Raw genomic sequence first — 14,427 nt, forward strand, 5'->3', positions numbered from 1 at the left:
CCAGTGTTAGGACTATTTAAGCAAGGGTCCTGCCTCCCATCATTGCCTTCGCAACAGATCACCTTGGATCCCTTGCATGTGTTGCAGTTCCTGATTGCTTGCCTTGTCTACCTGTCTCCAGCTCCAGCCTTGCCTGCTTAGTCTCCAGTTCCAGCCTGTCCTCCAGTCCTTCACTTAGTGCTGTGCCTAGCCTGAGTCGCTCGCCTGCCACTAGCTGGTGCCTGGCAGTGGCCCAAGGACTCATCTTCTTCAGCAATTGGCTTTAAAGCTCAAGCATTTGTCCATTTCTGTTCAAGATTTAGCTTCTCGCAAGGATCAGTTCCAGCAACTTGCAGGGGTTGTTCAAGCTCTGACTGATCACCTGAACCACCAGATGTCTGCAGCATCCCAGCTTTTTCACCTCCTGATCCTACTCCGCTGCCCATGTCCACTACTCCTGGTATTCATCTTGTGGGTCCCCCAGGGTTACAACCCCAAGGAATGCAGGGGGTTCATCAATCAGTGTCAAATCATCTTTGCGCTCCAAGCTAGAGACTTCTCCCATGGGGCCTGGGTGGCCTACATTATTTCCTTATTGTCTGGTCAAGTCCTGGCCTGGGCTTCCCCACTCTGGGAATGAAATGACCTAGTATTCAATAACCTTCACAGTTTCTTGGGACAATCCAAGAGAGTCTTTGAGGAGCCTGGGAAAGTCACTTCGGCAGCCTCCGAGCTTCTCAGGCTGAAGCAGTGAACGTGGACCCTTGGGAGCTATGCCATACAGTTACATACCCTGACTTCGGAACTGAGCTGGAATAATGAAAGTCTGGTTGCGGCCTTTTGGCAGGGATTGGCAACCCAGATAAGGATGAGCTGGCAGGAAGGGATCTCCCTACTGCATTGGATGACCGTATCCGGTTCCACGAATGGCGCTCCCCAAAGAATACAACTTTGAAAGTGCCTAGCTACCAGTACTATTCATGTACTCTCAATCTAGGGGGGGGGGGGGAAGAGGTCCACTCCCTGATCTCAAACAACCCATGCAGGTGAACTGCTCTCCTATATTGGTTCTAGAACAACTGAGGTGTCAGACCCTAAATTTATGCCTCTACTATGGGGGAAAAGGACACTATGTACTTAAGTGCCCCAAACTAAGTCCTGGCTGGGAGTGAGGCGCTGGATCTGCCCCACGGGGCTTCTAGTACTCAGTTTCTAATTCCAGAAGTGCTTGATCTAGATCAAGGAGAGAAAAGAGTCAAAATCTTCCTGGATTCTGGAGCAGGCGGAAACTTCATAGATGAAGCCCTTGTCTGGCATTTCAAAATTCTTACTCAGGATTTATCTAAGACCATTCTGGTTTCCTCAGTCTATGTGAATATTCAAGGACATCTGAAAATTTAGACAGCTCCTGTACGACTGTGTATCGGGGACCATAGGGAAGACATTACTTTATATGTCCTCCAGTCATCCGTGAAGCCTATTTTCTTGGGATTACCCTAGTTACAGAAACACAACCCAACCTTAGACTGGGAGAGAGATGAAATTATCTCCTGGAATAATACCTGTCACCAACATTGCTTGGATTCCAAGACACCAGTTTTCACCTTAGCCATTGCTAGTATTCCTGCTGAATTGCCCCAAACTGAGGGGTTTCTGACCAAGGTATGCCCCGAGCAGCATAAAGGAACACATTGTTTCCATATGGAGCACCAGGATGCTGTGGATCTCCTACTGAATAAGCCTTGCTCACTTCCTCACAACCAAGGCCCAGGTCATGGTTGACTTTGTGGCTAGAGATCTTCCGAAGGAACTCCCTCAACCTCTTACTTTATGTACCATGCCTGAAGAACCAGACCATGGACATTTGGTCCAGGACACCTAAGATTCTAGGAAAGTCTTCAGTTTCAAGTGCAGCCCATAGAAGTCTGCTGTCTTGTCCCACAGTTGATCAGAAGGTTCCAGCGTGAGTTTCCCCACCAATTCAAGTCAGGACCCCAGAGAGTAGGGACCCTTGGGGAGGGGGTACTGTCACTGCTGTCACTCATCCTATGCCCCGATGCACGTTTGTCCTCTTGTTGGGTCCCATGGCGGTCCGCGTCTCTGCAGGTCATCCAGTCTCAGTTGATGCCAGCTTCTGGATACACGCACGCGGACCCATGAGGAATACCTGCACTTCCAGTGTTGGGACTATATAAGCAAGGGTCCTGCCTCCCATCATTGCCTTTGCAACAGGTCACCTTGGATCCCCTCACGTGTGTTGCAGTTCCCGTTTGCCCTGTCTACCTGTTTCCAGTTCCTGCCTGCCTGTCTTCTGCTCCAGCCCTGCCTGATCCCCAGTCCCAGCCTTGCCACGTCTCCAGCCGGTCTTGCCAGCTTTGCCTGTCACCAAGCCAGCTTTTGCCTAGTTCTTCACCTAGTGCTGTGCCTGGCCCGAGTGGCTCACCTTTTGCTAACCGGTGCCTGCGGTGGCCCAAGGGCTCACCTTCCTTCAGTCTGTAACAGCAACTGAATTAAAGCAGATTAAAATAAGTGTTCCTAGATGTCTATGCCTCCCTAAAGGCCTGCAGCCAGTCTGCCTCTCTCCACTCTTACTTATCCCACTTGCCCTCAGCCATCAGATTTTGTCTGATGTTATAACAAAAACAAAAATTATATTAAAGTTCCGATGTCCCCTCAGTGGAGCTAACACACAATCCCTCCACTGGGAAACACTATGCATAAACTTGTGCAAAAACACACTAAGAACCTTACCAAATCATAAAAGCACCAACTCTTAGGATTCACTGTAACTATTACACTGGGTCATAAAACACCAATACACTATCCAGTGAGAAAACAGAACTGGTACACATCTCTACACAGAAACTACATACTAGCAGAATATCACACCTTGGTCACACATTCAAAACAGAGACAGACCCTAAGCAAACATGAAACAAAGGATCACAGATCAGTACTAGAGACATGATGGTAAAACAGCAATACTAGAGAAATAAAACTTAAATGCAAAATATCAGAGATGCATATTTCCAAAAGCTGACATATTCCAGTTAAATTCAGAGTAAATTAATTTTTCTACCTTTGTTGTCTGAGCATTTTATTTTTCTATTCACACTGATCCAGTGTCTTTTCTGTTTTCTTCCCTGTTTTTGCTGACTCCTGTCCATTTCACTTTTCTTCTCTCCATGTCCCTATTGGTCCTATCCACATAAGTACATAAGTATTGCCATACTGGGAAAGACCAAAGGTCCATCAAGCCCAGCATCCTGTTTCCAACAGTGGTCAAGCCAGGTCACAAATACCTGGGAAGATCCCAAAAAAGTACAAAACATTTTATACTGCTTACCCCAGAAATAATGGATTTTCCCCAAGTCCATTTAATAATGGTCTATGGACTTTTCCTTTAGGAAGCCGGCCAAACCTTTTTTAAACTCCGCTAAGCTAACCACCTTTACCACATTCTCTGGCAACGAATTCCAGAGTTTAATTACACGTTGAGTGAAGAAAAATATCCCCTCTTTGTCCCTATCCTTCCTCCATGTTCAGCATCTACCCTCTCCTGCATTTCCCCCTCTGTCCATTACTCCCACCCCATGTCTAGCACTGCCCAGTGTCATGTCACCCTATCCCTTCTCCATCCAGCACTGCCCTTCTGTATCCCTGCCTCCTCCATGCCCAGCATTTCTACCTGTCCCTGCCCTCTGTCTTCCCTTTCTCCTGCACACCCACCCAGGGAGTCAGTGCCTCTCCCTCTCTCTTCTCACCCACACTCCTCATGGGCTAGTATTTCTTCCTCTTGTTTCCAGCGTCTCTCCCTCTCTCTTCCATCCACCAATTTCCCTCCTCTCTTCCCCTTCCCGGTCTATCTCTCTCTTCCTGTCTCTCTCCCCCCCCCCCCCCCCCCCAGCAGAGCTGCATTTCTTTCTCCCCACAGTCTGACGGTATTGCCAACTTGCCTTTGATTGCTGCCAGCAGTGGCACCACAGTGATTAAAGCAGGCTGCATCAGGCCCTCTGTCTTCCCTATGATGCATTCCACCTCCTCTGATGCAACTTCCTGTTCCGCAAGGGCGGGATGCATCACAGGGAAGACACAGGCCCGAGGCAGCCTGCTTCAATTGCCGCGCTGCCACTACCAGCAGCGATCAAGGCAAGTTGGCAACAGCGTTGGACTGCGGGGATAGAGAGGCAGAAGGAGATATGCTGGCACCTGGCGTGGCCCTGACATCGATGACAGCCCAGGACATTGCCTGGAGGGAGTGTAGGGGAGGGAAGAAGGGACAACAAACAATCTCTAAAGAGAGGCAGTCCGGAGCCACCCTAAATTGCTAGTTGCTGTGGTAAGTTGGGGTCTAGCACCTCGCTTTTGCTGCAGTTGCTGCCGGCTTTAAAACTTGTCAAGGTCATGCTTGTGGCTGCGGAAGCTTAGCCACCCCAAAGCCTCTTATATGGGGCACCTACGGCTGAGGTCTTAAGTCAAAAACATGCAATATTTATTGCAATCTGCCTAGATATTGATAAATAGGAACCTGGGTAACAACAGAGGTTCTAAAAATCAAAACATTCATAGAAAGCACTAATCTTTCAAAGCTGTCATAAGTCTCAGTCATTCAATAACTCTCTAAAGAAACAGGTCACACTCTGCGCAGGGACTGAGGAAGCAAAATACATTTTTGATTTAATGGCAGCTGTTGCTATTTCTGGGACACTTCAGTGCCATCAACAAGTCAGGAAAAAAAGGCAAAGCAAAACACCAATCAGGGAGAAAGAGAAAGCATTATTTAAACTCTAACCAAACATATGAAAACCCAATTCATGTTAGCCCCCAAAATAAATATAATATGATACAAAATCTGGAGGGGAAAAAAAAGCAGCGGATCTGGAGACTAACCAGTTATAGTACAAAAAAGTTAAGACAACCAATGGAATTTCGGCCAGGAAGAAAGCACAAAACTCTAGAGCCACGTCAGATTAAATGTTACTTAACATTAAAATGTCTTACTTTGTGGGCATCTCTGCCTCAACAAAGCAGAAATCTCCAAGAGGGGTCCTTTTCTCTTTCATAACACAAACGTTTCGGGAGATGTTGGGAGCAGAGACAATAACAGCTGACGACAAACCAGCCATTTTAACAAATCCTCTCCTAGCCTCAATTTCTGAGAAAATGTAAATACCCTCATCCATTATTCTACTGTACTACATCTTCAATTCTGCGCCTTAGTCTTCTAGGAAGGAACAGCACCTTAAAAACATGGAATGTTCCAGCATGCTTCCTTTCTTCTTCATAAGGTACCTTATAAATGTAAGAAAAACAAACTTTTCTGTTTCATTCAACAGGTAAATCTCCAGGTTTCAAAAAGGTAAGAATGAACATATATCCCAAAAAATTACAAAAAAGGAAGGAACTGATAGAAAATCCATCAAAGTGAAAAAGAAAGAACTTACACCCCATCTCAAGGGGAACATGATGGGAGAACTATTACCCTCCATCAACCCAAGTGTCATACCAGGTAAATCTTACCAGCCAGGACAAAAGCAGCAATCTGTGTCATAAAAAAACATGACCAAACCACTAAGTACTTTCACTTCTATCAGCAATGAAGGATACAGGAAGGGGAGGGTACAGGGTCCACGAGTGCACAGCTGGTCTTCCATTTCTTACAACCCAATCAAAAGACGCGAAGCCCAAGAGCCCACAGGATTGCCAAAGACCTCCACACCTTTAAGTCTAGTTTCAAACAACAAGCAATGTATTTTAAGACTCACCTGTTTGTGTGAAAGAAAGTTATTTTTATTCCGGTTGCTGTCTAACAATCCTCCACGTCTGCCCAAGGCAGCCAGATCTTTCATAATAGAATTTAGAGCTTCCTCTTCATCTGCAAAAGAACACATATAAACTGAGTTAACCAGGTCACCACAGGTCCTGCACATAATCCGAGAATAAGGCTAATACCAACATTAACACTGTTAAAAGAATCCAAGTTCTCTCTTACTCACCAACATATTACATATGCTAAGTGTAACAACAGTTTGAATCCAATTAATTTCTTCACTTCTCCTCCAAAGATCAAACTGATGCACAGGCAAGGTAGGCATAAACTCAGGGCCCACAGTCAAGAATTCCACAGACCTAAGCCAAGCCTTCTGCAATTGGAAGGAGTCTAAATACAAGATTGGGAAATGGCATCCTGGGTGGTTGGCAAGAAAAGAGCAATAATGCAGAGATGGGAGGCAGAATACTCCTTCAATGATGTGCCAGTGCAAGAATCCACTCCCCCCACTGCTGTATTAAACATGTTACAGAGCAATAGCCATGGTTCCAGGCATTCAGTTTTGATTGGGCCTGAGCCCAAAGTAGGTGGACATAAAATTTTGCCCTGGCCTCCGCTCTCCATTACCACCCTGCTCTCCTTTCCACCCCCCCCCCCCAACCTCCTGTGATCCCCAACTCAAACTGTAAATACTGAGCTGGCAGGGTTCCCCAAGCCCTGCCAACAGAAAAGGTCTTCCTGGATGCTAGAAATTCCCTTATGGTCACAGTCGGCGGCCTCTTTCATGGGCCGCTGCTGCATTGACCTACCCCCCCCCCCCCCCCCACCCATGCATGTGCAAAAACTGAGCAGGTATGGGAGAGGCAGAGGAGGCCAGTATGGCAGCAGCCTATGGAAAGTGCTTCCAGCTACAAGCGCAGGGAAATTTCTAGCCACCAATGGGAGACCTCTTCCACTGGCAAGGCTCGGGGATCCTCACCAGCTATAGAAATGGTGCCACCATTTGGGGGCGGGACCTAGACTCCCCCTCTGGGTCCCCCTGAGACTATACTACTGGCACTAGCACACCTCTAGCCCAATACCTGTCTTGTAAAGCCCCTCCAATTGCTCTGCAGGACATTACACCAGAAGGAAGATACCAGAAAGACTTAAGCAAACATTGTTGACTTCTCAAGACAGAGGGAACTTTACAGATGGACACTGCCCTACCCACCTCACTTCAAGCCACAAGCAAAACCTTTTAAAAATAATAGATGGTGTATTGTAACATACTACATGCAGATAACAGAACTTAGAAGAGCCCAGCAGCGATATTTGACAGTTCTTACACCCAATTTAAACACTACAAATAAATCACACAAGCAGCATAAAAACTGGATACAAAATGTGTTTTTCTCTTTTGGTTATTTAAGGTTATTTTCCCTATCAGTCTGATCTTCGCTTTCATCTTCTGCATCTTCTTACACCTTGAAACTAATATTAGCTATGCACTGGCACCGTTAACACACCTTATTAGTAACTAGACCCTATGTCATAAAATGTGCCATGTGGAAAAAAAAAATATTTTTGTTACATTTGTACCCTGCGCTTTCCCACTCATGGCAGGCTCAATGCGGCTTACATGGGGCAATGGAGGGTTAAGTGACTTGACCAGAGTCACACAAGGAGCTGTCTGTGCCTGAAGTGGGAATTGAACTCAGTTCCTCAGGACCAAGTCCACCACCCTAACCACTAGGCTACTCCTCCACTAGCAACATTCCATGTAGAAGCCTGCCCTTGCAGCCGCGCAGGCTTCTGTTTCTGTGAGTCTGACGTCCTGCACATACGCGGCTGCAAGGGCAGGCTTCTACATGGAATGTTGCTAGTGGAATAGCAACATTAACATTCCCTGTAGGGGACTTCCGGTTATGCAGTGAGCGAAGCGGCAGCAGCTGTTTGAAGCTCCGGGAACCCCCGCTCTAAATCTGACAATAAAAAGTCACATCGCGTTCAGAAACGCCCTCCCTCGCGAACTTAAGTTCTTGGCTGCATGGACAAGTTCGTCCATAAATCCCCCACCGAAATGGCGCAGAAAACCGGTACGAAATCCAGGGGGAAGGTCGGAAGCGGAGAAAACAAAATGGCGGACGGCCCCGCGGTCGCGGCGCCGGCATTCACAGAGATGCAGTTGGAACAACTAACATCAGCAGTGGTTCGCGCGATGGACCCGCGCTGGGATGCACTGTCAAAGCGCCTGGAATCCATCCAAACTGGGCTTGACGGACTGGAGACCAGAACGGGAGACCTGGAGGTGAGAGTCGCGGCTTTGGAGGATGATACACGTGCGCAGGGCCCCGATATCGCCCAACTACAGCAGCAGCTAGAGGAACAAGCCGCTAAGCTGGAGGACCTAGAAAACAGGTCCAGAAGAAACAATATAAGAATGGTGGGGATTCCAGAGCGGATACAAGATAGAAACTTGTCGGACTGGCTGGAGAATTGGCTTTCAAAAGAATTAGCTTTGACTGATTCTACAGGACATTTGGTTGTCGAGAGGGCACATAGAGTAGGGCGCCGAATGGAAAATGCTCAGCGTCCCAGAGTAGTAGTGGCAAAGCTCATGAACTTCAGACATAAAATTGAAATACTGCAGGGATACCGCCAGAAAAGAGAGTCTTTAAGCTTTGAGGGGCAGAAGATAATGATTTTTTCAAGACTTCTCACAGAAAGTACAAGAACAGAGGCGGGCATTCCATCCACTATGTGCGGAATTGGCACAAAAGAATGTAAAATTTGCGTTGATGTATCCCGCACACTTGAAAATACGATACCAGGACACATGGAAACACTTTCAAAGCGTGGCAGAGGCTAAGACCTTTATAATTGACCACAAACTAGGCAAACAGCCATGAGCGTCATAAATGGAGGGCGGAGGAATAAGACACAGTGCCTTTTATTGACAAAAGTGACTGGTAAAACTTGGTTTGTTTGAGTGAAAGCGGGGACTCCCTCTGCAAAATCCGGAACTCTAGACCCGTGAGTAGATTGCGGAATAGGGGTAAAAGAAAGAAGGGAGACCGTAGGAAGGGGTAGGGATGGGGGAAAAGGGGGGGAACTCGTCCAAGCATTGGTATTATAAAGAGGGGACCTGGTTGTGGGCTATAAGGAATAATTGTAAAAAAGGGGCAATAACAAGCGAAAGACTGAGGGGGCAGGGTGCGAGTAAGAAAAAAGTAAAGATCATGATATTACCAAGTCTATCCAGAAAGATAAAAACACTGGGCAGGGTAAGGAGCAAAATAAAAAGAAACTGCAGAGTGGGTGACAACCCATTGTTAGTCATACACACGGTATTATGATGGTCAGATTAGTGTCTTGGAACGTTGGGGGTATTAGTTCCCCCATAAAAAGATCTAAAATATTGACTGAATTAAAACGACACAAAGCAGACATAGTGTGTTTACAGGAAACCCGTCTCACAGAGATAGAACATGCTAAGCTAAAGAGATCCTGGGTGGGGGAGAGTTTTGCAGCGACCCCACAGGGTAGGAGAGGAGGAGTGGCAGTATTGTTCCGGAAGGGGCTAAATTATAAAGCTCAACTGTTGGCTAAAGGAGTGCAAGGAAATTACATAATATTGCAAGTATGGTTGCAAGGAGTGGAATTTATCTTGGTGGGAATTTATGGGCCAACGACACATGACCCACAGTTTTATAACACAATCATAGGTCATTGTATGGGAAGCCACCAGAAGAAAACAGTTATAATGGGCGACCTTAATATGGTGGCGGACCCTGAGATAGACTGCACAAACCCCACATCTCAGCATTATGCGGGGAATAGAACACAGGAGTTTCGGACCCTCTCACAGGCTCTCAGCTTGATAGATGTCTGGAGAACATTACATCCTGGGGAAAAAGATTTTACACATAGGTCTAGAGCACATGGCACACTGGCCCGACTAGATTACATATTAGTAGAACGTACAATGTTCCCACAGGTAAAAGCCGCAACTATTGGCCCTGAGGTGATTTCTGATCATGCGTTAATATGGATAGATTTGGAGGTATTGAACAACGAGAGGGGAGGGAGGGGATGGCGTTTCCCAACACACCTGGCCATGGACCCTCATTTTCAAGAGCATTTAAAAGAAAAATGGGAGAATTATGCAGAGAATAATAAAGAGCATGCACGTGACCAGCCCGCGTTGTTTTGGTCCGCCTCGAAGGCGGTACTAAGGGGGGAGATTATTGCCTATTGTAGTCGTAAGCGGAAGATAAGGGCACAAGCCATATTGAATTTGGAAGAGCAAATGAAAAAAGCTAAACAAAAGCATATCCAACACCCAACCAGAGTAACACTAGAGAATTTGAAAGCTGCGCAAGTGGCACTTAATTCACTACTACATGAGAGAGAGAACAGATCAATGTTGTATTACAAATACAAACTACAGAGATATGGGAACCGGTCAGGGAAACTTTTAGCGCGGTTAATTAAAAACTGGGGGGGGCCTAGGTCAGTTGCAGCACTTAAGGACCCGCAAGGGAAAATAATTTCAGATCAGAAAGGCATCGGGAAAATGTTCACCGATTACTTTGCTAATCTATACTCGGTAGAGCAGGGGCCGGTAAATAGGCACCTCTCTGAGTACCTTAAGAAAGCAGGTCTGGCTCAGATATCCCAGGAAGGGCAAGAAGGGCTAAACAGTCCAATAACATTGTTAGAGGTACAGAAGGTGGTTAAATCCTTAAAACGGTACTCAGCGCCAGGACCAGACGGATATTCTGGGGAATACTATAAAATGTTGCCCCCAGATGCATTAGCATCCCTGCTGGAATATCTTGAGGAGATAGTGGGAGCTGGGGAATTTCCTTTGCATACAAATGCGGCGCTTATTACAATGATCCCCAAACCTGGAAAGCCGGCAGATGAGGTGGGCTCTTATAGGCCAATTTCACTGCTAAATTTAGACGTGAAGTTGTTAGCTAAGATTCTGGCAGAGAGACTGGCCCAGTGGTTACCTACACTTATAGGCCCAGAACAGGTGGGGTTCGTACGGAGGCGACAGACAACACATAATGTTAGGAAGCTATTACTCGCAATAGCCTCATGTCATAACAAGGGAGAGCCTGCAATGGTGATAAGTTTGGACGCGGAGAAGGCATTTGACCTTGTAAGGTGGGACTTCCTATTTGCAACATTAGAAAATATGGGCATACAGGGCTGGTTTGTGCAGGCGGTTAAGGCACTATATCGCAACCCAAAGGCGAAGGTGATAGTGAATGGGATCAGTGAAGAGGAGTTTGTAATTGAGAGGGGGACAAGGCAGGGTTGCCCGTTGTCGCCCTTGCTCTTTATACTGGCGCTGGAACCATTGTTGAGAGTGGTGAAAGCTACAAAGCAAATTGAGGGTGTAAAGATGGCAACACATGAGGTGAAGATATTAGCATACGCAGATGATCTGATGGTAACTTTAACAAATCCAGATCAATCGTTAGAAGTACTGCTGGAGAGTATAGATCAATATGGTCAGATATCAGGGTTCAAACTAAACAAAGCCAAGTCCTACGTTCTTACATTGGGCCCAGAGACGCCATCAGTCGCGGGTGGGACTATGTCACTGCAGAGAGCGACAGAAACAATTAAATACTTAGGAGTACATATTCCCTCAGACCTCACAAAACTATATGAACAAAACATACGTCGAATAGTCAAAGATACTGAGTTAAGTTTAGCAACATGGGCCTCTTTGCCGCTTTCCCTGAGGGGAAGAATAGCACTATACAACATGGTGATCGTTCCTAGATGGCTGTATGTGCTGCAGACAATACCAGTATATTTAAAAAGATCAGATGAGAAAAAATTAAATACACTGACACAGCGATTCCTATGGCGGGGAAAGAGGGCGCGCTTACCAATAGAAACGTTGCAGATCCCGGTGGAATATGGGGGGTTGGGACTGCTTAGCATAAGATATTTCAACGTGGCTTGCGGGTTAAGACACATAAATGATTGGTTCAGATCCACCCAAGAATACTCTAATACAGACCTAGAGTTACAATTAACACCAGGGGTGCATTTTAGTAATTATTTACACGGGACCGGAGTCAGTATTCCAGCTGTATTGGGGGAAACTGGTATCATGCAGACGGCCAGAGCAGCGTGGAAATGGGTCTGTCGTATGCACCGGTTCGACCCAAAAGTAACACCATTCCTCCCTATATGTGATAATGTGGCGTTTGTCCCAGGGCAGTTGTACTCAGTCTTTCGCAGGTGGGAGAAAAGGGGAATAAAGTATGTATTACAAGTGGTTACAGAGGAGGGACGCATTAAACCCTTCTCAGTATTGAAAGAGGAATTTACATTGTCAGATACAGAGTTTTTTCATTATGCTCAGCTAAAACATTATGTGGCATCATTGCGTTGGGAGCACCTGGCAGAAGATGTTCAGGAGGAGCTCTCAGCAGCCCTTTCACTGGGATCACAACAGAAAGTGCCTTTGTCCTTTTACCATAGACACATCAGAGACACAATGCCAGAACCAAACTATAAAAAATTGGAGACGGATTGGCAACAGGACTTAAAAGTTAATATAACATCAGAAATAATTAAGACATTTGTTTTGTCCATTTCCAGGCGCTCGGTCTGGGTGGGACATTGGGAACAACAATATAAGTTTGCTTTTCGTCTTTATGTACCACCTCGACGAGCTTTTTACATGGGACTCTCGCCATGGGGAGAATGCCCTAAGTGCAGATCAGAAGGTGCAACACTGGGCCACATGTTTTGGTCCTGCCAAGGAATAAAAAAATTTTGGAAAGTATTGACACAGAACATATCCACTTTATGGCAGCAACAGTGGGAGTGTGAGCCATTGTTATTATTTGGTCAATTTAAAATCAGACACCCGATTCCAAAAGGATATAAAAGCTTCATCAATAAAGCGGTGGTGGTCGCCAGACAAGTCATACTGAAAGAATGGCTGACGCACAAAATTCCCACAGTGCAGCAGTGGCGCATGCAGATGATACATTTGATGCGTATGGAAAAAATAGGAGTAAAAGACATGAATTCGACTGCGGGCGAAGAATTACAACAGATATGGTCCCCCTTCTGGAATACTTTGACAGCACCAGCCAGGAGCTACCTCCTGAACATATAGACTCTAAAGCTACGGACGAGAGGGAGGGAGGGAGGGTTAGGGAGGTAGGTAGGAGATGGGGAGGGTTGGTACTAGGGGGGATGAGGAGTAAAGGGGTAGGTAACAAGGAAGGGGGGAGGGGGGGGGAAAGAAAAGTGTATTGGTAAAGGAATAGATAAGTTAAGATATGGGATAAAGTTGTATTATCGTTATAAGAATAAAATGCAGAATGGTGGCAAAGGGAGGGGGGGATGGGGAGAAAAAGATAAAAGACGAGAATATCCATAATTGGTTCACTTAGTGAGATAATTGTTAGACTGATGTTTTATTGATTATCTGTAAAATACTGACAATTGTCAAATTGAAGTTGATATGTTCTAATAAAAACAGAATTAAACATAACATTCCCTGTAGAATCTCAAATAGGGAAAGGGAACTGGGACTTGATATGCTGCCTTTCTGTGGGGTTTACATAGTATATACAGGTACTTATTTGTACCTGGGGCAATGGAGGGTTAAGTGACTTGCCCAGAGTCACAAGGAGCTGCCTGAGCCTGAAGTGGGAATCAAACTCAGTTCCTCAGGACCAAAGTCCACCACCCTAACCACTAGGCCACTCCTCCACTCAATAATGAGTTAGCATGTACTAATTTGATCATGTGTGTGAATAATTCCGGTTATTAATTTCCTGGCTGTGCTTTCCATTTTCTCCTTCTGCGGATGAGTAGCAGCGATCAAAAAATGCTGCTCTAGAACCGTGTTTCCCAAGTGCAGTCCTGGAGTACCCCTTGCCAGTCAGGTTCTTCTATGTTTGTGCAGCGCTGCGTATGCCTTGTAGCGCTATAGAAATGCTAAATAGTAGTAGTACTAGTAGTAGGTTTTCAGGATATCCACAATGAATATGCATGAACTTGATTTGCATGCACTGCCTCCATTATATGCAAATTCTTCACTCATCTCTCCCTCATCTGTTTCAGATATTTCTTTAATCTCACTTCTCTCCATCTTTCTTCAACTATTTTTTGCCCCTCTTTTCCAGTGCTTTAACTCTTTTCCTTTTTTAATCTGTGTTTCACCTTTCTAGAGTTCCTCATTGTCTCTTAGAGAGCAAGTCATGGGATGAGGGAGGGCTACTCTTTCTCCCCAACTCTTCTCCTCTTCACTTACCAGCCCTCCCATCTCCCATTCTCTAGCACTCTCCCCACAAAACACAGGTACAACAGCATTCTATCTGGTTCCAACCACCCAGCTTTCCATGTTGTGTCCTCCTCCACCTTCCTGCTCTTCTTCTTCTGCCTGTCACACCAGCTTGGAGAAGAGAAAGCTGGGTGCGGGGAGGGGAGGGGGAGAGAGAGTGTGGAAGGGGTAGACATGAATCGCTTGTTTACTCTTTCCAAAAATAAAAGGATACTAAGTAGTAAATTTAAAACGATATTTCTACACTCAACAAAAGCAGTTAGCTTAGCAGGATTTTAAAATGGTTTGGACAATTTCCTAAAAGGAATATTCCATAAGCCATTATTAAGATGGACTAGGGAAAATCCACAGCTTATTTCTA

The 14,427-nt window shown here is 45.8% G+C and overlaps 1 protein-coding gene across 2 annotated transcripts in view; it reads right to left on the reverse strand.

The window, feature by feature from the left end:
- Positions 1-14,427, reverse strand: part of LOC115466611 (mitogen-activated protein kinase kinase kinase 3-like) — a 320,888-nt gene that overhangs the window by 166,870 nt on the left and 139,591 nt on the right. For both annotated transcript variants that reach the window (XM_030197973.1, XM_030197964.1), the window contains exon 3: positions 5,745-5,854. In XM_030197973.1, coding sequence (XP_030053833.1) covers positions 5,745-5,854 — 110 coding nt within the window. The remainder of the gene's footprint in view (positions 1-5,744; positions 5,855-14,427) is intronic.

This window comes from Microcaecilia unicolor, chromosome 1 (genome assembly GCF_901765095.1).
Source record: "Microcaecilia unicolor chromosome 1, aMicUni1.1, whole genome shotgun sequence".
NCBI lineage: Eukaryota > Metazoa > Chordata > Amphibia > Gymnophiona > Siphonopidae > Microcaecilia > Microcaecilia unicolor.